Genomic DNA, 23,594 nt, shown 5'->3' on the forward strand with positions numbered 1-23,594 from the left:
CCACTGGCTTTTAAGTAGGTGAGAAGTTCACTGAAGCGGCTTCAGATGTTTAAGAAACTGGTGAGATGGTGTGGCAGGTAAGGCACCTGTCGTCAAACCTGACTACTGGATTTGATCCAGACTCCTGCATGTTGTTGTCTGACCTCCACATGTGCACCATGGGGTGTGTGCACACACATGCCAAAAAAAAAAAAAAAAAAAGGAACTGCCTCTTACCAACATTGGTGCATTATCAAAGAACAATATCCACAACAGTTAAAAGCTTTCCTGTACAACTATGTTGTGTACATGAGAGTGGATTCTTAGCATGTAATTTAAGGAAGAAAACATAAAACAAAACCAAAATACAACAAACTGAATGAGGATGTATTCTATAACATTGAAAAATAATACCTTCCAACTAGATGTGAAGAGCTTTCAGGATGACTGAATTTAACACAACAGCAAGAGAAACTAGATTGTGCTGCTGGGGTGGGTGGATGGGGATGCTGTTCCTTACCTACCGAGGTTGTGAGAGGAAACAGCCTTTTCATGTTTTAGCATGAGAAACCAAGGCAGGAAAGAGTATGCCAATTCCATTTTGCAGGCTTTACAATTAAAAAGGGGAAGGAGGGTGATGTGAAAAAAGGGACAATTTGGGGCATAAGGAGAGAAAAGAAAACCACACTAACATATTCAAATTTGCTTAAATGTTAGAGAGAAGATGTCACTTCTCATTTTCTTTTTCTAAAAATTATTATATATGTGTATATAATATTTGCATGTATATAATACTAATTTAAATTTAAGGAACTTATTAAAAAGCTTTAGCTATCAACATTTTTCTTAGAATTTGTGATATTTAATTCTGTAACTCTAGAAAAAAACTTTGAACATTAATGACTGAATAAAAATAAAACTGGTTCTACCCTTAGAATGGGACATTTGCTTCCACTGAAAAGGCAAAGATTCTCTAACACAGTGCACACAAAAACACATCTTTCTTCAGTTTTCTATAAGCACCAAGATGGCATGTACCATCATTTATCAAATCCAGCTACCATTTCTAGATAATAAAAGAGGGGAAGACAAAGGTGAGCATTAATAAGATACCGAGGTTTTTTTTTTTATTTTTTTTTCTGGTTTTTCGAAACAGGGTTTCTCTGTAGCTTTGGAGCCTGTCCTGGAACTCCCTTTGTAGACCAGGCTGGCCTCGAACTCACAGAGATCCGCCTGCCTCTGCCTCCTGAGTGCTGGGATTAAAGGCGTGCGCCACCACTGCTCGGCTTTAATTTTTTTTTAAGACAGGGTTTCTCTTTGTAACATTGGCTGTCCTGGAACTACCTCTGTAGGACCAGGCTGGCCTTGAACTCATAGGAATATGTCTGCCTCTGATTCCTAAGTGCTGGGATTAAAGGTGTGTGCAGCCACCACTGCTTGGCTGACAGTATTTTTAACATTTGAGCAACTGTCAATTTTATTGCAATCTCTTCTCTTAGAAAGCTTATGTATAGCACTATGCTTCAACAAAATAATTCAGATGTAACTTTCTGATGGAAATCACTTGATAATTAATGTCTTGTTGAAAAGTTTGAATTTTAAGTTTTGTTTAAATGATAAATAGTATGTCTGCCATCTATCTGTATGTTATGCTCTCTAGATACAAAACCTGGACTATAATATATAGCAACTTAAACAAAAAAGGCAGTTTAAGAGACTTGCAACAGAAAATGTTTCTAAAGTACTGAAGGAAGGTATGGGGTCCAGCACTTAGATATATATCCTATTTTGGAGATCAACCAGGAGTTCAGAGTATATAAATGCATACAACACAAGCATGAAGATGCCACTCAAGACCTAGACCTGTCTAGCTAATGTTATAGGAGGTTGCCTGTTTGTTTCCCGGCCGCCCAGCTGCTCAGTCCTGAAATAATCACACAGAAACTATATTATTTAAAACACTGCTGGGCCCATTAGCTCTAGCTTCTTATTGGCTAACTCTTACCTCTTAATTTAACCCATTTCTATTAATTTGTGTATCACCACATGGCTGTGGCTTACCGGGTAAAGTTCCAATGTCTGTCTCTGGTGGGGCTCCATGGCTTCTCACTGACTCCACCTCTCTTTCTTCCAGCATTCAGTTTAGTTTTCCCCACCTACCTGCCCCATCAACAGGCCAAAGCAGTTTCTTTATTCAACAATGGTATTTACAGCATACAGAGGGGAATCTTACATCAATCTAAGATTCTATAAACTACAGAAGGCCAGAAAGCTTAATGGTGTTCAACTTTACACCCCTGACAAAACTGTCCATCATAAAAACTGAAGCAATATGTACTGGTTGGCTTTTGTCAACCCGATACAAACTGGAGTCCCTGAGAAGAGGGAATCTAGATTAAGCAAGTGCCTCCATTAGCTTGGCCTATAGGCAAGCCTGTAGGGGCATTTTCTTAGTGGTTGATGCGGGTGTACCATGCCTGGGTAGGCGACCCTGGGTTGTATAAAAGAGCATACTGAGCAAGCCATGGAGAGCATTCCTCCACAGTCTCTGCTTCAGTTCCTTCCTCCAGGTACCTGGAGTTCCTGCCCTGACTTCCCTTCAAGATGAACTACAACTTAAGATGGAATAAATCCCTCCCTCTGCAAGCTGCTTTTGGTTGTAGTGTTTATCACAGCAAAAGGAAGTAAGTAACAGAGAAGCTGGTACCGGTGCCGTGGGGCACCGCTGTGACAGACCTGACCACGTTTGTTTTGGAGGAGCTGTAGGAGCATTTGAAACTCTGAGCTGCAAAAAACATTGAGTACTCAAAGCTTAAAAGCACAAGGTATGTGCACACAGTGGGGAGGGGGGAGAGAGGAGGAGGCACATTTTCACATAATTTGATTTATTTATAAATATTTTCAATTTTTAAAATTGCTTATAAAAATTAGTAACAACATGCAATGATTTTTCAGTTCTCCTAGCATTCATCACCCATTTACATTCTCATAAAAGTCTATATTCAAGTTATAATTTTTCAACTTCTTAACATCATAGGTCATGGTATTTCTTCCTTTTGAGTGTAGTCATAGGATTCAGGAAACTGAATTCATTGTCATCATTTGATGGGGGAGCTAACCCTCTACTCTACTCCTCACTATTAATATTTTCCTTTTCAGACAGTAACCTACAATGCCTGTAATACTTTAAATATATAAATGAGGATTTAGGTCTTTGTTCCTGGAGCAACTGACAACTTCTAATGAAACCATGGAAGTGAAGGTACATGACTCTCGTGACTAGGTCACGGAAAGCACTTGCACTCTACTCTTGGATCCCTTACTTTAAGGAAAGTTAGCTGCCAGGCTATGAGTAGACACTCATATGGCAAAGCCTCCTGCCAAAACTTATGTGAATGAGCCATCTTGGAAGTACATCCTTCAACAAGTGAAGCCTTCAACCTGCAATCCTTGCCTACTTTTGATTTCAACAACATGAGAAATCGTGAGCCACAACCATCCAGCTAAGTCACTCCTGAGTTTCTGATACACGGATATTGAGAAAATAATTTGTTTTTATGCTGTTAAGTTTTTAGTAAGTTTAGGGCAACTAGTTATATGACAGACACTGTAAAAGATATATAACTACCAGGGTAAACAAGAGGTGAAACCCAGTTATTAAAGTTAAAATAGGCACATTCTTTCAACTTTAAGTAGAATCCTAAATGTTATCTAATGATAGGGTCTTGTTGTCTTGACCTTTTAATGACATTTTTAGAAGAACAAGGACTTGTGCATACTCTCTGTATAGAGATAGCATAAACACATGCTGAACTATAAATATGATTTTTATTGACTGGCTGAGTGACTGCAATACTGGAGACTGAATTCAGGATGCATGTATACTAGGCAAACACTCAACTGCAGAGCTAAACCCCTAACCCAATTTTAAGTTTCTAAGTCAAACTTTCTCAAGAGGTCTCCTCACCATGTATCTCTCATTCCTTTGTTTCATGATTCATGTCTCTAGGCGGCCACACAATTTGTAATTTGTAATTTGCCAGTGTCCAACAGCTTTCCCTCTCTTGCATATTCTAACAGAAATAGTTCAAGCCATTCATCAGACATAAGGACAAAAGGACTCTAGGTGGCTAGTAGTAAATCCTTCTCTTACTGGTTAAAGTCATTTCTGTTAATAATTCATACAGAAATCTGACTGATTAGAAGTACAACTTCTAGAAAAAGATATTTTATTTAAATATCAACATATTAAAGTATATCTTATCCATTCCTCTATGCTTTCCCACTCTCATCATGCAAATGTGTACTTTTACAAAAGAGTAACTAAATGCGCATTGCCTTCATCTTTGAAAAAAAAAACTAATAACAAAATATTTCAAAGTTATATTCCTAGGATCCTATTCTATACTCATCTGTATTACCTAAAAGTGAATTTAATTATAACTTATTAAATACAGATTAAAACATATGCAAATACAAAAGATTTTAACTTCAATTGCTTCATTAGCCAATATTTTTTCTAAGTTCAGACCAATTATTTTACACCGAATATATTGCCAGCTCTCAAATATGTAATAAATTTAATTATCCTTAAAAACACATTAAAGAACCATAGTAATAAGAACAGTATGACACCAGCACATAAACAGACAAGAAAACAAAAGAATAAAACAAAGAACCCAAACATGAGTACTCACAACTACAGTCATCTGATATTTGACAAAAAGCGAAAAACATACATGAGAAAAGACAGCATCTTTAACAAATGGTGCTGGGAAAAACTGATGTCCATAGGCAGAAGAATGAAATTAGAGCTGCTACGGGATAATGCTCTTGTACCCTGTAAAGATCTGTCAGTTGTATTGGTTTAATAAAACACTGATTGAACACTAGTCAAGCAGAAGTATAGGCGGGGCAACCAGATTAAGAGAATTCTTGGAAGAGAAAAGGCTCAGTCTGTAGTCACCACCCAGACACAGAGGAAGCAAGATGAAAATGCTATGCTGAGAAAAGGTGCCAAGCCATGTGGCTAAACACAGACAAGAATTATGCGTTGATTTAAATTGTAAGAGCTAGTTACTAATAAGCCTGAGCTAAGAGGCCAACCAGTTTATTATTAATGTAGGTTTCTGTGTGTTTCTTTGGGACTGAATGGCTGTGGGACAGGGTGGGACAGAAACTTCTGTCTACAAGACCTCTATCTTATCATCCTGAAAAAGAAAAATCCAAGTAGATCAAAGACCTCAAATTTGAAACCTGAAACACCAAAACTGCTAAAGCAGGCATAGGTGGTAGCTGACAAAATACAGGTAGGCTAAAATAGAAAGGACTTTCTGAATAGGATTCCACTTGCACAATAATTAAGGCCAACAATCAACGACTGGTACTTCATAAAAGTAAAAAGCTTCTGCAAGAGAAGAAATCCACAGAATGCGAGAGAATCCTTGCCAGTATATATCTGACAGAGGATTAAATGCAGAATATACAAAAAACTGAAGAAGAAAAAAAGAAGAGTCAAAGGAACAGATGACCCAATGGAAAATGGACTAGTGAATGGACTAGGAATCTAAACAGAGTTTCCACTAGAAGAAATAATGATGGCTTAGAGATACCTCGAGAGGTATTTGTTATCCTTGGCAATAATGGAAATGCAAATTAAAAATACTTTGAGATTCCATCTTCCCTAGTCAGATGGCTAAGATCAACAAAACAGCTGCCATAAAATGCTGGTGACGTAGAGAGAAGACCTATCATTCACTGTTGGCAGGAATGCAAACTGGCATAGTAATTCTGGTAACTAGTGTGGAGAATCCTCAAAAAGGAAAAATAAATCTACCATATGGTCTGCTATACCACTCCTTGGCACATAGCCAAACGACCCGACATTCCATTCCACACACCTTGCTCAGGTATGTTCACAGTCGTCCTATTCACAAAAGTCAGAAAATGGAAACAACCCAAAACAACCTTCAACAAAAACATGGATAATGAAAACATGGTACATATATACAATGGAATACTGTTCACCTGTAAGAAAAATGAAATCATGAATTTTCAAGTAAATGGAAAGACTTAGAAAAGACTACACTGAGTGAGGTAACTCAGACCCAGAAAGACAAACACATGTTCCCTCTCATCTATGGTTTCCAGCTCCAAATACTCAACATGGAGTAACCAGAGAAGCTAAAAGCATAACAAAATCATTGTGTGTGTCTGTGTATTGGGGGGGCAGTGGGCAGCAGAGTACAGGTGAGATAAAAACTAGGAAAAGGAGTAACAGGGAAGGGGTAGTCAACACAGAGGGAGGAGGAAAAGGGGACAAATAACACCAAGATTGTTTGAGAAAGCCTCAAGGAATCATATTATTTTATATTTACCTAAAATTATACATGCTACATAAGTATTTATGTATACACACATACATATTCATATACACTAAAGGAACTTAAGCCACTTGGGCTGACAATGCTCCCCTCAAGAACTACACACTAACAAAAATCTAGCACCAGGTATAAGAAACCCTCCTTTTGAAAGGTTGGTCAGGACAGTCAAGTGACTCCCCAGACAATACTTGTTTCTCTCGCAGAAGGTGAAGGTCGGTTGAAGACACCGCACACTTAGGACACAGGACTGGATGACTAGAGCAGGATCTGACCTGAAAGTCTCCTTCCTGCGGTCTCGCTTCTCTGATTCCAGAATATATTATGCAAGATGGTGGGGTGACCATGGGGGCACAACATATAATAGCTGTAATACCTATGAACCATGACAATTACCAGCACACAAGATACACATGCAGGTGTAATAAGCAGTGGCAATCAACAGCTGTATAATAGGACTTAAGGCCCACTAAACAGCAGGGCAATCAAGACCGGTACAGGAAATCCAGCCAGCTTCCTGGGGCTAGGGAGGTCATGGACCTTAGAAAATAATCTACTATCACACTTCCTTAGACCAGCATAATTCCTTACTCCATTCTAAATCTTATCCTTACACCCACAGATAAGTACAGCTACCACCCCAAATCAAAGAAGTTTCTCTCTCTAGCAAATAGAAACCATCAGAGAACCACAACTGGACACAGTGCAGAGATCGATGGACAGTGGGGAGCCCAGCCCTGATGGGCAGCACTACACCACTGTTTCTGCGTCTACAGGGAACCTAACAGAAGAGGGAGTGGAAAAACCGTAAGAGTCACAATACCAGGAAGTCGGCTGTGAAACATCTCTCCAGGAAATGGCTGCATAAACGAGACCAGAACGATGGTAGTATTAGTGGACATGTTAACTTCTGTGAGGAAATTTTTGTGGGGTCCCACCCCTAGACAAAGAACTATAGGCAACTAGTGACTAATGAAAGAGGGATAATTAGCCTCTCCTAGCAATGAGCCCCAGTACTGGTTGTCTAGCTAAGAATGTCAGAAACCGTACATACACAAAAACCGAGAATGGGTTCAGCAAATTATGTATGTACGTATACACACACTATATAAAATCAAAGAAAACATATACACTATATATAAAATAGTCAGGGAAGAAGTTGCTATTAATTTGATAAAGGGGGCAAGTGAGAGTGGTTCAATGGAAGGTAGCTAGGAAGGGCTTGAGGGAGGAAAAGGAGGGGGGATGATGTAATTCATTTCAATTAGAAACATTTTGAAAAGAAAAATAAATATAAACATAAAAAATAGATTTCTTGTTTATATACTCGGTTCACTAGCCCTTTGGATTGAGATACATAAAAGAAGAGAAATTTAAAATAATTTAAAATTTTAGTTTTATAAATAATTTAAAAGTCTATTTTCATTTCTATTAAATGGTTATAGCACAAGAAAGTGAAATTCATGAGCTATTCAAAGAATTAAAATATGGCTTTCACATATGTCTCTCTTTTATTAACAAGGATAATGATGATCATCACTGAATTGATAGTTACTCCTTACTCAGAGCTTATTTCCTTAGGCCTTTTCCATAGTCTGCCCTCAAATACAGTATAACGGGCACAGTATTATTAATTCTTTGGAAATAAGCTAGCCAAGCAAAGGAAGCTGAAGGAAAAAACCAGAAAATGATTTAAATCTAGCATCATTTTTGTCTAACCATCTACCTCAGTTTAAAGTTTCATTACTTTGCTAAAACTTTCATCTTATTACATGCCTATGATGCTTACGAGGAGGATGGAGAACCACTAGAGAACCTGGGGAGAAGGCTCGGCAGAGTGCTTGTATGCAATCATGAGGACTGGAGTTCTGATCCAAGTATTCAAGTAACAAGCAGAGCTCCTGTATCTACCTGTAACCCCAGCACCAGCGGAGGTGGAGGTAGGATTGCTGGGTCTTTCTGGCTTCCAGCCTAGCAGAAAATGCAAGCCCCAGACTGAGGAAAAGACTCCCACCTCTGGGACTAGGGAGATGGTTCAGTGGTTTAAGATAATTTTTTGCTCTTTTAGAGTACCTAAGTTTGATTCTCAGGGTCTACAAAGTGGTTCACAACCATCCTTCACTCCAGTTCAGGGGAATCTGATGATTTCTTCTGACATCTATGGGTACCAGGTATGCATGTGGTGTATATGAAAGAATACAGGCAAAACACTCACACAGATAAAACACACAAATAAATCTTAACAGTGGCAGAGAGTAACAGTGGAGGATACTTGGTATTCTCTTTAGCTCTTGTGAGTGTGTAACAGGCACAGGCACCCATATACAAAGAGCATACTAACATGCAGACACACACAAACAAAACAAATCCTTTAAAAAAAACCAGGAAATATGAAGCTTAAGCTTTATTTTAAATATAAGTAATTCTATTGAGGAGGGTATGCCATGTTTGCAAACACGGAACTTGGTTTAGAGTTCTAGTGGTAAGGGCTGCAGAGAAACGGCTCATTAGTAAATAGTATGCACTACCCTTGCAGAGGACCTGAGTCTGGTTCCTCGCACCTACTTCATATAGCTCACAAGCAACTGTAACTCCAGATCAAGGAGATTTAATGCATCTGACCTCCATGGGCATCTGCATACATGTGCATATATCCACATATAGATACCCACATAAATGTAATTAAAAATAATAGAATAGGGGCTAGAGAGAGAGAGACAGCTCACTGGCTAAGAGATTACTGCTTTTACAGTGAACCTGGGTTCAGTTCCCAGCACTCACATGGTGGCTCACACTGTTTGGAGTTACTTCCAGGTGATCTGATACCTCTTCTGACCTCTGAAGGCACTGTGTGCAGACAGTGCACACATATATTTATATGCATAAAACTAATTAAAACATTTTTCTTAAAAAAATTCAATGGCAGGTCATTGCCTAAGAAAGTTGAAACAAGGAAGATATATTGCATATCAGCATTTAAATGTTGGTTTCTGCAGAAGCAATGTTAGGGAAAAATATTACCTACTTCTTCTATGTTCTGCCCACTCACTTGTGAGAGCATACACACTGAAGCACTGTAAGTCTGTGAAGCCTCACTCTCCAGAGCGCGTCCGACAGCACTTCCTACCTTTGACTGCTCATCTCTCAGTGGTCCTGCTTTCACTTTATCATGTGTTTCATCAAGAGTCAAATTATTCTTCCTTTTTTCACTGTCTTCAAGCAAAGATACACAGGCATAACTGTTATCTGTAAGACAAAATACTTGTACATCAGTACAAAACCCTGGAAAGATAATTATAATAAAAATGAAGCCAGGCATGGTGGCACACGCCTTTAATCCCAGTACTAGGAAGGCAGAAGAAGCAGGCAGATCTCTATGAGTTGAGGCTACCCTGGTCTACAGAGCGAGTTCCGGGACAGTCAGGGTTACACAGAGAAACCTTGTCAAAAAACCCACAACCAAACAACAATGAAAAGCCAACAACAAACCAAATAAACAAAAACATATCTCAAAAGAATATGAATTACAAAAAGTAATTTCAAAAGAATAAATTATAAGTTCTAGTTTTACAATATTCAATATTTATGTAATATTTACCTTGGCAAGTAGCCCATTTAGAGTTTTTCGTTCCCACTAAACACTAATTTTCCCATGAGCCAATGGTAAAATATACAGAATTCAGAAGACTAGAATTAATTATGCTTTTTTACATTTTACTTATTAACAGCTAAACTAGGAGGGTGATGGGGCGGGGGATGCACTAAATGCTCCACCCAAGCTACACTCCCAGGCCAGTTAAACTTTTAACATCACTTTCTAGGTGTGTATTTCTTGTTTAATAATTATACCTGAAAAAAAAATAGAAAATTAGAAAATGTAGTTATGGCTGGAGAGATGCTCGGTTAAGAGCACTGCTGCCCTTCCAGAGGACCCCATGTGACTCATGACCATCTACTCACTCCAGTCCCAGGAGGCCCAACACCTCCTTCAGGTTTTGGTAGGTACTAGGCACACATGTGGTACAGACTCATAATTGAGGCAAAACATCCATAAACAAATAAAAGTTTTAAAAATTTATTTAAAAAACCGAAAAAGCTATCTAATTTTCATTACTTGTGAACTTTTCTAATTAGCATTATGGTTTATCTTTTGCTTTTCTACATATAAACGCAACGTTTTTCTGTACACATGAAATAAATTATATTTACTTTTATATCTTACTTTGCTGCAGACCATGAACATATTTACTGATGGTAAGTTAACAATTATTATCACTGCTTTTCTTGGCTACCCAGTTGTTTCACTGAAACTTACCTTTTTTGATTATTTACTGGTTTAATCAAATGACATTTAAAGGGAGAGAAGCATAGGACAGGAATGGGAAGGGCACAGCACATGTTCAGCTATCTGAGAGCTCAGAGGCCTCTTCTGACTTTTCATCTCTAGAAATCTACGATGACGTACATGTATGTCCATCTTCCAGCACCTGCACACCTTGTCTTATCCTCTTAGGGCTGCTCTTTCATCTCAAAGGTACCAACTTTTTAAAACGCTTCTGTTATTCACTGGCAAAGTGCCTTCTAGGGACTTTTATCAATCCAAGGTTTCAGCCTATAGACATGTGAGTGTCCAATTCTCCATGTCCTACAAATTTCAATTAAATAATCATAATGTATAGTTGTACTATGCTTTCTGCATCAGAACTAATAAAGCACACACAAAAAAGAAAAACTCAAAATTTACCTTTTCTCTAAAGTTCAGAAATACATTTAAAAAGGAAGAAAAGAAGAAAGAAAAATACCTCGACTGGAATCCACCAGAAGTAGCTGTGATTTTAGCTTGTCAATAAGAGTTTGTTGAAATGACAGCTGTTCTTGTTGCTCGCGTATTCTTTGTTCATAGTTCTCAGTCTGAAGGAAAAAAAAGCCCAACCCAGTTAGCCTGATATTGACAGATGCATTTACTGTCTATTAATAAGCACAGGAGCTGCCTGAAGCCCAGGTCACTGAAAAACCTATTCACAGGTCACTGACTGGCTCCAGGGACTGACTTGTGATCATCATCATATCAGTGACTTAAAACAATTAGAACACTATAAAATCTTAAAAATTGCTTTATTCAAAGATTTCAGTCAAGAGATTGACACTATGTTTTCTTGGTCTTTCAGTAAAGACAAATGTACTGTAATTTGAAATTTAATACTTGTTAAGTATGAAAAAAACATGAATGGTTAAGTGGATTTTGCATTAAAGTTGTGCTTTAAAAATACATATCAGTCTTAAGACAAACTTTTATCTTTTAAATAAATACTGAAATTAATTTTAGAGTACAAACCCACAAAAGAAGTGGCTAGAAGTAAATATTAAGAAAACCAAAGGAACAAATATGTGATTCTGAAAGTATAGTGTCCAGAAACAAGAATACCAAGGTTAATTTTTATTATATAAAAATATTACTTATAGATTTTAAGTGGCATAATCCCCTTATATTTTTATTCCACCCATCTTGTTACTTTATTATATTGCCTGTGAAAACAACAATGAAAATGGCATATGTATGAGGAATATAGACATATAGATATGTTAATCTTCAAGAAAAACCTGAAAATGTTATATAACAACTAATTAGTGCATTCTTAAAAGTTATATTAAGAAACCGTGCTGTGAAAGTCTTTGCCTCTTTCTACCACTAGAGGAACAAATGACTAAATATAAATTCCTTAAAATACAAAAAGAATTCTAATAATTATTGCAACCTTTGGTATGTACTAGATGTTTGATTTTAATTGACTAAATCAAAAGTTCACAATTAATGAGGTATTATTTTCCAAACCCAAGTAAGCCTAAAGTTCTTTATAAAGATTTGTTCCTTAAGCTTCAAATACAAATTTAAGAAATCATAAATAAAAAACAGAAACAAAACAAAAAAAAAACAAATTTAAGAAATCAAAGAAAAATAACACACCCAAGTAAAAGAAGGACTTTTACACACAAAATACTTCAAACGTGAGTGACTTACAGAGCAGGTAAGTGACCCCACTGGCATGTTAACTTTGTATGTTGCGTGAGGCCAATCTTACATAACTTGACATCCCCCACAGGACTCCATAAATTATGTTAAATGTATGCTGATTATCATAAGTAGAAGAAAGAATCAATGCTGAGTCTCAGCATCAGAGAATTCAAGCCCAAGATATTTAAGTCTAAAGCAGAGCCACGCTCCCAGAGTAAGACATTTTATCCTTACATACACTGGCACCCAAGCTGCTGGAATGAGTGTGGTAAGCTGACTACAAAAAGGGTGCAAACATTAGTTAGTTCTTAATACCTTAAAATTATCTGGGCTACAAACAATTCATGAGGTGAAAGAATCAGCAATATGTTAAGGTCTTTCCTATGTACTTCATGCATTTAGGACATTTTTATTTCAAAGAACTCAAAATTCTTTATAAACATCAATAAGTAATTTCAGTAATTACCTATTTTTCACTGTATCTGGACGGGCATATATATCCTACTGCTGTTCAGTGAGCAAGTAAGCAGATTTTAAAAAGCAGAAAATTAGAGACAGGCTGAGAATAAATACCTGAATCATTCAAGACTCAGCCCATTCTTCATCTATTATGCTTTCTCCCCAGTTTTAGTGAAGAAACCAAAAGACCATGTATGTTCATTTGGAACCAACTCAGAATACTTCTGCCAATTAATTTTCATCTTCTTTCTCTAGACACACTTCAGCACATCTGCTTATAACATATTATAATAAATAATGTATTCAATAGCTGGAAAAGTTAATATATCAATGGCTATCTCACATAGAAGTCTTGAACTATTTCTTAAATCAGATGTTCATGTATTTTAAAGTCACATATGCTGAAAGTGTAGTTGGACAAATAGTAGAGCATGTCCTAGTCATTTCATGTAGTTGTTTATGGCAGTTAAAGTATTCTGGTCTTATCTTCATGTCTGATGAGCAGAGACTACTTGTTTCTGTAATCACTAGTATCCCACAGTGTCTGGTATATATTGAGGTGCTTGGTATACATTAATTGAGTAACAAGTTAATTAAATTGTTAATGAAATATCTGAGAAACAGATATGCCTTCAAAAATGCCCTAAAGTAATGGAGGGATAATGACCTTGCTTTAGATGCTTGGAAACTAAGTAAAACAAGTTTACTTATTTTTTTAAAAAAATCAAATGATTGTGAATAAACAAATAGCATGAAATCTTTTTAAAAGATAAGAAAATCAATGCAAATCACAGCATTTTAAAACACACAATTACAAAGCAAGTGCATTCCAGTACTATCAAAGACCCTGCAAACAGAAAACTCACTAACAACCACATTGAAAATGTACAACAGTAATGTCTTGTCAACACTTCTGTACAGAGCACAGACATGACAGCTAAAACAGACAGAAGAGAAGATGCTTTTGACAGCCAGTGTGTGTGAATGATTCTTTGAGTCAGATGGCAGCAACAAGTTACCAACTAGGAGATCTGCATGACAACTAACCATCCATCTGTATCAAACACCATCTGGCCGAGATGACTCTGGCTTCTGTGTACTTGACACTCCTTCTAATTCCAAAGACTAGCAAAACAAGTGGTCTACCAGAATCTAAGAAGTAAACAGGTATAGAGGTACTTGTGTCACAAAGGGTTGTGTAATCTTTCTTAGTGTTCAAGAGCAAAACATGATGGAGATCAAATGTATAATAACATATATTGTCAATTTATAAAAAAAGGTTATTCAAGCACACTCTAGAATCATTAATAAAGCAAAACCTTCATTTTAAAAATTATTCTGACACTGGAGAGCTGGCTCAGCAGTTCAGAGCAAAGGCTGCTCTTGCATAGGACGTGGGTTAGGTTCCCAGCACTCACATGGCAGTTCACAACCATCTGTACTGCTAGTTCTGAGGGATCCAACGTCCTCTTCTGGTCTCCGTAGGCACCAGGCATGTGTGTCATGTAGGCAAAGCATTAATATACATGAAAAAATTCTAATAAAAAAGACTTGTTCTTTTATTAAGGAAAAATTTCAGCCTGTCCTCTTCAAAACTATGCTACCATATTTCCAATAATTTTGGACATACAGCTGTTCAAGTTTTCATAAGTTTCATAAATATTAAGATAGAGTTCTGTTAATTGAATTTTTCTATTGCAGACATTGGATGCTCTAATTTTTCATATTTCCCAAGATGTTTACTTTCTATACTGGGAGAGAGCTTCAAATGTCTGTAAGCCATTTATAATACCCTACATTGTTCAAATATTATTTCAATCATCTTCAGCATTAATCCCAATATTCTGAAAAAAACATTATGGCTTTCTTCCAATGATTTTTACTAGGGAATTCAATAAATGTTGAGTGGATAAAACATAGTCTCAATTTAAAAATATTTTAAATTGCTCCAATATTAAGGGATATGAAAGTTTTATTGAAGGTTCTGTTTGCACAAAAAATGCTCTCAACAAGAAGTACCACAGTTCATGAAGGAAAATAAATATTACTTACATCAATATAGAGCAGTTTAGACAAAAGTTAATACAGTCTATTTTTAAAGTCTGTCATACAACTTTAGTAATATGAGCATCAATTTTACTTTTTTTTAGCATACAAGATCATAGATTTTGACTTGCACGTAGCTCTTCCTTCAACCATTCTTTGCATACTACCTTAATAAACTCCCCACCCGACCACCCACTAAACACGAGGACTTATCTAAGACATACTGAGTTAGACAGATCAGATTATCAGTTTGGTTATCTACTGCTAGTACTGTCATCCATTTCTCAGGATAGTGAGTGGGGAACCATGAAAAACTACTTTTAAAGTTTTGGTTCCAGAGTGGGGAGTGCTCCTGCTAGGAGTCAAACAAACATTCTGACTCCTGAAAGCTCAGACTCCCCCCGGCCACTTTGTGCTTCTGATATTCTCAAACAGACAGGCTAAGAAAGGACTAACAGTGTTAGGCAGGTGATTGCTCCAGATTATCAAGGAGAAATTGGATTGCTTCTCCACAATGGAGGTAAGAAAGATTATGTCTAGAGTGCAGGAGATCCTTTAGGGTGTCTCCTGGTACTACTATATCCTGTGATTGAAGTCCATGGGAAATTACAATAGCCCCCTTGGGAATGAAGGAATGGGTCGTTACACCAGGAAAAGAGCCAAGACCTGCTGGAGTTCTTACCAAGGGTGGATGAATTACAGAATGGGTGTAGATGAATACAGTTATAAATACCAGCTAAGGCCAGGCAACCAATTGTAGAAAAGAGGATTATAATTGAAACAAGTGGTTCTGTCATATTGTATAAAGAATGCATTTGTAAAGATATTTATATTTTCTTTATTCAGTTTTTAGTTGTTACATAACATCAAATAAGAGAGTATCAATAATTATTATATTTACATTTTAGATACTAAGAGAATGTCCTTTAAGGGATACTGCCACATACTCTAAACTTATAATGTATTTGTGGTTGTATGAGGGGCAGTTATATCATGTTAGGTTTAATTATGACCCGGTTATTGTTTTCATTTGGAAACTAATCACGACATAAGGAGATATGATTGTGTGTCAGGCTGACAAGTAGACTAGTGATGGCTATTCTGGGTTGTCAGCTTGACTACATCTGTAACTAAACACGGAAATGGAAGGGCACATCTGTGAGGAATTTTTGCTTAATGAAAAGTGGGAAGATCCACTTCTAATCTGGATCTTTGCGGTAGGAACACCTGTAATCCAGTGCTGTGGGACAATGGTCTTTTAGCCTGTCACTTGTATTATTTTTAATAAAATGCTGATTGGCCAGTAGCCAGGCAGGAAGTATAGATGGGGCGAAGGTGACCAGGCAGGAAGTAGAGGCTGGAAACGAGAATTATAGGAAGACGAAAGTTTCAGACTGCAGTCATCACCCAGACACAGAGGAAGCCAGACAAAGAGCAAGCAAGATGTGACTGCCTCGCCAAAAAAGGTACCAAGCCACGTGGCTAACACAGACAAGTATTATGGGCTAATATAAGTTATAAGAGTTAATAAGAAGCCTGAGCTACTAGGCCAATCCGTTTATAATTAGTGTAGGCCTCTGTGTATGTCTTTGGGACTGAACGACTGCAGGACTGGGAGGGACAGAAACCTCTGTCAATAATCCAGTCAGTTCTTTTCAGGTGAGAAAATCCATTTCTAAATCTGGGCCACACTTTTGCTGGAAGCTTATATAAGAACGTGAAAGAAGGAAGCTTTTGCTCTTTGCCAGTGTGCTCTCACCTCACAATCAAGTCCATTCTTTCACTGGCATTAGAGTCTACTTCTTTGGGATCCCAGTGTACACTGAAGAAGGGCTGAGACTCCCAGCCTTGTGGACTAAACAACTACTGGATTTTTGGACCTTCTGTTCAAAGTCAGCCATTGTTGGATTAGCTGGACCACAGCCATTTGTAAGTCATTCTATACATTTATTCTCAACATTTTACAATCCAATTTTGCCTCCTGCCCCACTTTTAGACCTCAGCTTCTATCAGAAATAAAAAAACAGCCTGATATGGTGATTCACATTTTAAGCCCAGTACTGGGACATCTCTGTGAGCTCAAGGTCAGTCGTTTTACATAATGAGTTCCAGGACAGCCAGGGTTACACAGTGAGACACATCTCAAAAATAAATAAATAAATATCCTTACCGGAATGATCAAAAGAAGTGGCAAATATAAAATACTGTTATAGATTAACCTCTTTGTAAATGTTAGTAGATCTTCTTTCCTTTCTTTCTTTCTTTCTTTCTTTCTTTCTTTCTTTCTTTCTTTCTTTCTTTCTTTCTTTCAGAAATAGATCTCTTAAATAACAAGAAAAACATCTACATATTATTTAGAATTGTGGGAGCTGAACCACTGGAGTCCCCACTAGGGTAACGGGCTTTGAGTCACTGTAGAGTGCCCTGCAGGAGCAATGTTTTATGGAGTTGTCAGGGTAGAGGATCTACTCAGATCCCAGACTGCTCAAGTGACCAGTGTGTAACTTTAGCCTGGGAGAATCAAAGGCATGTCATCCAAACCAGGAGACTTACAGAGAGAAAAATGGTGCTGGACTGCCTAGAGTCTTGAGGGTGTACAGAAGATGAGGCATGGACTCAAAGAAGATTCTCATGCCTCATGATTTAGTCTTTGCCCTGCTGGGTTTAAATTTGCCTAGCACCTGTTATCCCCTTTTCCTTTCTCATTGTTCCCATTTAGAATGGGAATGTCTATCCTATATGTGTTTTATCATTGAATATTTTTTAAATTTTATTTTATGTGTAAAGATGCTTTCCCTGCCATGTATTTCTGTGTATCACTTGTATGCAGTGTCCATGAGGGCCAGAAGAAGGCATGGGATAATCTCAAACTGGACAAATAGAAGGTAAGCTGCTATGTGGATTCTGGGAGGCTAACTCTGGTCCTCTGGAAGAGCAGCCTTAACTACGTAACTACTAACTCACCTTTCCAGCTCCCTAACATCATATTTTCAAGCAGATAACGTGTTTGATTTTATAGGCTTCCAACTGGTAAGGAATGTGTTACAAGATGAATTGTACCTTGAGTCTCATCTGTATCTGACCTACAGATTCAAGCAAGACTTTGTACTTAGAATTTTTAAAGCTGTTATTGAAATGCATCAAGCCTTTGAGGAATGAAGGTTACATACATGAATTTGGGAGTGGAGATAGCAAGGGCAGAATGGCATGTTTTGAATGTATCCCTGCGAAATTCATGCTGAAGAGGTTAATGGGCCACAAAGGGTTCTCTCAGTAATGGGATTAAGGCCTTTAAAAGGGCTGTAAACATAGTTCAGCTCTTTTGCCCTTCTGTAACTTCAGTCATCTGAGGACTCATGTTTATCCCTCACAGAGGATGCAGTTAATAGGAGCTACCATCCAAATGGGCACCAGGCCCTTATAAGACATTCAGAGATGCCGAAAAGTTTTCACAAGACATTTCTGAGGATTAAAATCTGGGAGAAAGATACGTAGACATTTTAAATTATAAGGAACAGAAAATTATTTAATGTTCAAAACTGACAATATCTACAGAAGAAGACAGACTTAAAAGCAGAAAACACCAGCAATAATTTTAATACCCATAGCTTCAATAGAAAAAACAGAATGGGCCAGGTGGTGGTGAAGCACATCGTTAGTCCCAGCACTTGGGAAGCAGAGGCAGGCGGATCTCTGAGTTAGAGGCCAGTCTGTTCTACAAAGTGAGTTCCAGAACAGCCAAGGTTGCACAGAGAAACTCTGTCTCGAAACACCCTCAACCCCTCCCCCCAAAAGAATGAAATGTTTTATCTACTCTACATAGAGAATATGTTGAGGGCTGAAGGAAAGGAAAGTAGAGTGTTAATACTGAGGCTATTTACATCAAGTCAAAGTGATTGGTTGTGGGGTTGCAAAGCTTTCAGTATTTCTTAATCACATATATACTTAACATTTAACAAAAGTACTTTAAAATGTTTTTAATTATTATTTTCTATTTATGAATATTTGGCCTGCATGTATGTATGTGTACTAATGGATGACTGGAACCTGCAGAGGCCAGAGAGGGTGTTTGAGCCCTTGAAATTGGAGCCATAGAAGTTGTAAGCCTGCTATGTGGGTTCTGGGAACTGAACCTAGGCCCCCTGCAAGAGCAATAAATGCTCTTAACTCCTGAGCTGTCTCTTCAGTACCTGTGACAGTACTTTTTATATTTATATTCTGAAACAGGGTCTCAAACCCACATGTACCCGAGGATAACCTAGAACTGATCCCCTGAGAGCTGAGATCACAGGCATGCAGCACCACACCTTATTTATGAATTGCTAGGGGTTGAATCCAGTCTCTTGTGTATGATAGAAAAACTATATTCCACCACCTACGCTACAGCTACCGCTCATAGAGGTATTCTGTAAAAAGTAGTACCCATAATGAAGTGCTTTGGTATTAGCCATTACAAAATATTACTTATTGTTGTATATTAGTTATCAGAAAGCACTGCAGAGTACCCATGATAAAAAAGAGGACATAGCCAAATTTATGGGCTTTAAGCTCCTTGCTTAACAAACTGGATGACTTTAAATATCATACATCAGTTACCTTTCTTATTTGTATGAAGAAAAACCAACTTACAAAATAACACCTAAACAATTTCTGAATTAAGACTGTTTCCTTTCTATGTAAGCCTGTTAATTTTTCGTCTTCAATCAAGACTGAGCAAGAATAGACAAATTTTACTTCACACATTTCTTTGCAACAAAGCGATTACTATCCCCTGATCATATACTGAGAAGACTCATGGACAAGGATTAGAGATTCACTGCAGGGCATTTTCTATAGCCCAGTATTTATGGCTCATAAATGGCAATCAGCTTACAAAATTCAAATGTTTTGTTTTAGTACTGATTCTTCTGGAAAGGTGGTCAAGCGAATTTACTTAAATCTTTCTTAAATATACTTAGTTTCTCATAGAACAACAGCAGAAATCAGTGACAGGCAAATTGGTATGAACAATAGAATAATTAAGTATTTAATTTCACATTTTAAGGAATACTGTAGTGTTTGAAATTCTGCATGTAACCTCATCATAGCCAAAAGATGTGCAAGGACTGCTCATTGTTCCCCATATCTCTTCTCATTCATCCTGTTCGGAATACAGTGTTTTAGCTGGCTAGATGGCATTATGCTAAAGAGTATACTTAGTAGTCTTCTTTCCTTATAGGTATGACCATATCACCAAAATCAAGCTCTGCTATGTTCCTTTATCAGTAGGGAGGGAACCAAAAGCCGGGCCCTTTCCTCCAAACATGCGCTATGCCAGGACAGCAGTAGCACAGAGGCAAGAAAAATGTCACCAAATGCCCAGCCATTCTGAACGGGACTTTTCTTTAGCAGGCATAACCTTGGTTGCTGTAGATCATTGGTTTTTCCAGCTCTTACAACTTATTATGGGTCCATCTTTATATATTTGATGCTTCTGTATGGGAATGTAGGCCTAAAACTTAGTAGCCTCTCATCTTGTGACTGTCTCTTGACAGGTCAAATCTTTAGAAAGAGTGCAACATTAGAAAGAGCAATTGGGTTCAGTCACTTTTCTGCCATCATTGGTTCTATTTTTTTCTCTCTTACTCTGTAATCATTACTTAAAGCATCACCTTTTATCACAGCAAAAGTCATCAATTTGCTGATGAGCTCCAATTTGCATTTCTAAGTGTAACTCTACTTCAAAGGTCCATCTTCAGCTGCTTGCTGAGAACCTTCCCTAGCAGATCTGCTAATACTTAAGCTCAATATCTGAATAAATAAAACAACAACCCCCTTTACCAGTATCAACAGATATATAGTATTTTGTATTTCTGAGGACATGGCTTCAATCTTCAGATCAACAAGACTGGAAATCTTGGAAGTGGTAGACAATTTTTAAAACTCCAGGTTTGACTTCAAGGCTTTTGCTCTTATCTTATTATTGACGTTAGAAAATGTGTCACTTCTAAAAGAGCTTGTTTTGCCTAGAAAATTCAATATTACATCTTAAAGTATATGAAGGAAAAAAATTAGTGAGTTAGACTTGGTAATTTATAGAACAAATGACCACATAAGAAAGTCTTTAAAATGCTAAAACGTACATGTTGGCAACAGCCTTATATGAGAAGCACATTTTGCATCTAAGAGCACGCTGACCCGTGGCACACTAAGTTGGAGGGAAAAGAACTGCACAGCGGATGCTTCCACCTCAAGGGTCTGGGAATGTGCTATTCAAGAACTAAGGCTTGTTCTGTTCTCATGTATTTTTCTAGTCATACTTCCTTGTCTTTGTTCCCCCTGGTGAAAAAATCAATTTACAAAACATTGTATTTCCTTATAAACATAGTTTAATGATTATGTAGTATCTTTTCATACAACTGCCTCTAATAAAATCTGAGTACTGGGGACACTGCATCCCTCAAGTTTCTAGCGAGCTCTTTGGGTACCCTTGACCCCACTGCTGACAATTCACATTGCAGAATCTACGTCTTGTTTTATGGACTGAGCTCTAGTATTCACAATAGATAGGTATTTTCCCCTCAAAAAATGTTACAGGAAAAGTTAAGTTTCGGTGGTGGCACACGCCTTTAATCCCAGCACGTGGGAGGCAGAGGCAGGCGGATCTCTGTGAGTTCAAGGCCAGCCTGGTCTACAAGAGCTAGTTCCAGGACAGGCTCCAAAGTTACAGAGAAACCCTGTCTCGAAAAACCAAAACCAAACCAAACAACAAAAAAAAAATAAGATGAAATATGAAACCCAATGCCAGAATGGCTGTTTTATTATACCACAGATGATTTAATGGCTAATCTCAATTTTAGCAGCTGACATATCACTTCAAAATGAGGACACTTACACTGTTTTCCAAGGATACAAATACCTCAAATGAACCTGTGTGACACTGCCTGAATCCACGAGATTGGACAATGAAGCAGGTTATGGGACAACAAAAGGACAAACACCGCCCTAGCCTGTCATTCTCAGTTCCGGATCATCCACTCATGAAGAAAACACAAGGTATTCAATTATATGACTGTCTCTCTTTCAGAACTGTTGTCGTCTGATATTTTGGTCATTCTCACATATTCAACAACTCTGGTTCTTTCACACAGCTGCTCTAAGCCCCATTAGTCACTCTAGGAAGTGTTCTACTTCCTCAACCCATTCTAGCTACCTACTCTCATGACTTGAGAAGACAGGGGATTCTAACCATCAATTGGTGCTAAGTTGGCAATATAGTCAATCTTTCCACTCTTCCCAACGACCTCCACCATCAACAGCCTTTGTTCTTAATATCTTCTTTGTAGTTCCAGCTCATGTTTCAGGGTACATAATTGACATCACCTGTTTGTACTTACAATCCTTTTACTCTTAATCTTGAATTAGCATCTTAATGTGTGAGAACACCACTTTGGATCTTACCTACAGCTGCTGAAAAACAACCAGCAAACACATAAACTGTTATTACTAAAAACTCAAAATAATTTGAATGAAACATTTTTTTCTTATTTCTCACTCTCAAATCACTTTATCTAGTAGCTGACACTGTATTTCACAGAAAAAAAAAACACTTTTATATGACTTTTACATGAAACTCTTTTTTTAATCACTTCCTCTGACATCCACATTTATCTTTATGTGTGTGTGTGTTTTCAGTCTTTTTCTATCCAGTCCTGAGAGAACATTTGTGTTCTACTCCTGGTTGGTTTCAAACCTAAGCTCGGTATTTCTACAAACAAGCCAAGTGGCTGGCCCCTTCTCCCCTTCTTTCGTGCACTTCAGCTCTCTGCTAACCTGTATGCCATTTGGGCAAGAAACTGCTCTTGCCTGAACTGCTTGACTAGAATTGCAGGAACCACAGAAAAATGACTGCTGAAGCTGCCTAAAGAAGGTGAGACAGTCCTTTGAGGTTCCTGCTTCATGAAAGAGTGTGTAAGACTTTCTGCAGGACACAGAAGAAATTGGCAAATTGCCAATATAGGTGGAACTGTCTTTGAAATTTTCTGTTTCATGGAAAGGTTGCCGAATACTATGGGCCAGTATGCTCAAGATGGGTGCCTGCAACGTTACAGAAGATCTTTGGGTGACTGTCCAGGTAGCAAGATGTCTCTGTCAATTCTAGAGTTTTGGAAGTTGCTTACAATGCACTTCCTGTTAACTTTGGTAATATATCCTTCTGGTGTCTTTGATGGAGTTGAAGAATAGATAGTTATAGGTTTCCTTAGTTATGATAAAAGACAAAGTAGATATAAATATTGTAACTGTAATTCTGGCTTGATACCTGTTTTGTTATATGTAATTTTACTATGTTAAAGTTAAAACTTTCCTTTTTATTTAAATAGAAAAGAGAAATGGTATGGGAAGTCCTTTTGTATATGTGTTGCTTCTATTGGTTAATAAAGAAGCTGCTATCGGCCAATGACTTAACAAAATATAGCCAGGCTGGAAGAGATAGCTATAGAGAGTGAGTAGGCAGAGTCATGGAGAAGCCATGTAGTCACTGGAACCTGTTGAAACTTTGCCAATAGGCCACGACCTCATGGTGCTGCGCAGATTAATGGAGGAGGGTTAGTTAAGGGTGTAAGAGCTAGCCAATAAGAAGCCAGACTAGAGCTAATAGGCCAAGCAGTGATTTAGTTAATACAGTTTCTGTGCGGTTACATGGAGTCTAGGCGGCTGGGAAATGAACAAGTAGCTTC

General features: G+C 37.7%; 1 protein-coding gene across 3 annotated transcripts in view; it reads right to left on the reverse strand.

Moving 5' to 3' along the window:
* Nucleotides 1–23,594, reverse strand: part of Tank (TRAF family member associated NFKB activator) — a 78,169-nt gene that overhangs the window by 17,921 nt on the left and 36,654 nt on the right. For all 3 annotated transcript variants that reach the window (XR_009056015.1, XM_057755801.1, XM_057755802.1), the window contains exons 3-4: nt 11,162–11,270; nt 9,487–9,605 (exon numbers count right to left, since the gene is read on the reverse strand). Coding sequence is in view for 2 of the 3 variants with exons in the window: in XM_057755801.1 (XP_057611784.1) it covers nt 9,487–9,605; nt 11,162–11,270 (228 nt within the window). In the remaining variant the exon portion in view is untranslated. The remainder of the gene's footprint in view (nt 1–9,486; nt 9,606–11,161; nt 11,271–23,594) is intronic.

This window comes from Chionomys nivalis, chromosome 22 (genome assembly GCF_950005125.1).
Source record: "Chionomys nivalis chromosome 22, mChiNiv1.1, whole genome shotgun sequence".
NCBI classification, from domain to species: domain Eukaryota; kingdom Metazoa; phylum Chordata; class Mammalia; order Rodentia; family Cricetidae; genus Chionomys; species Chionomys nivalis.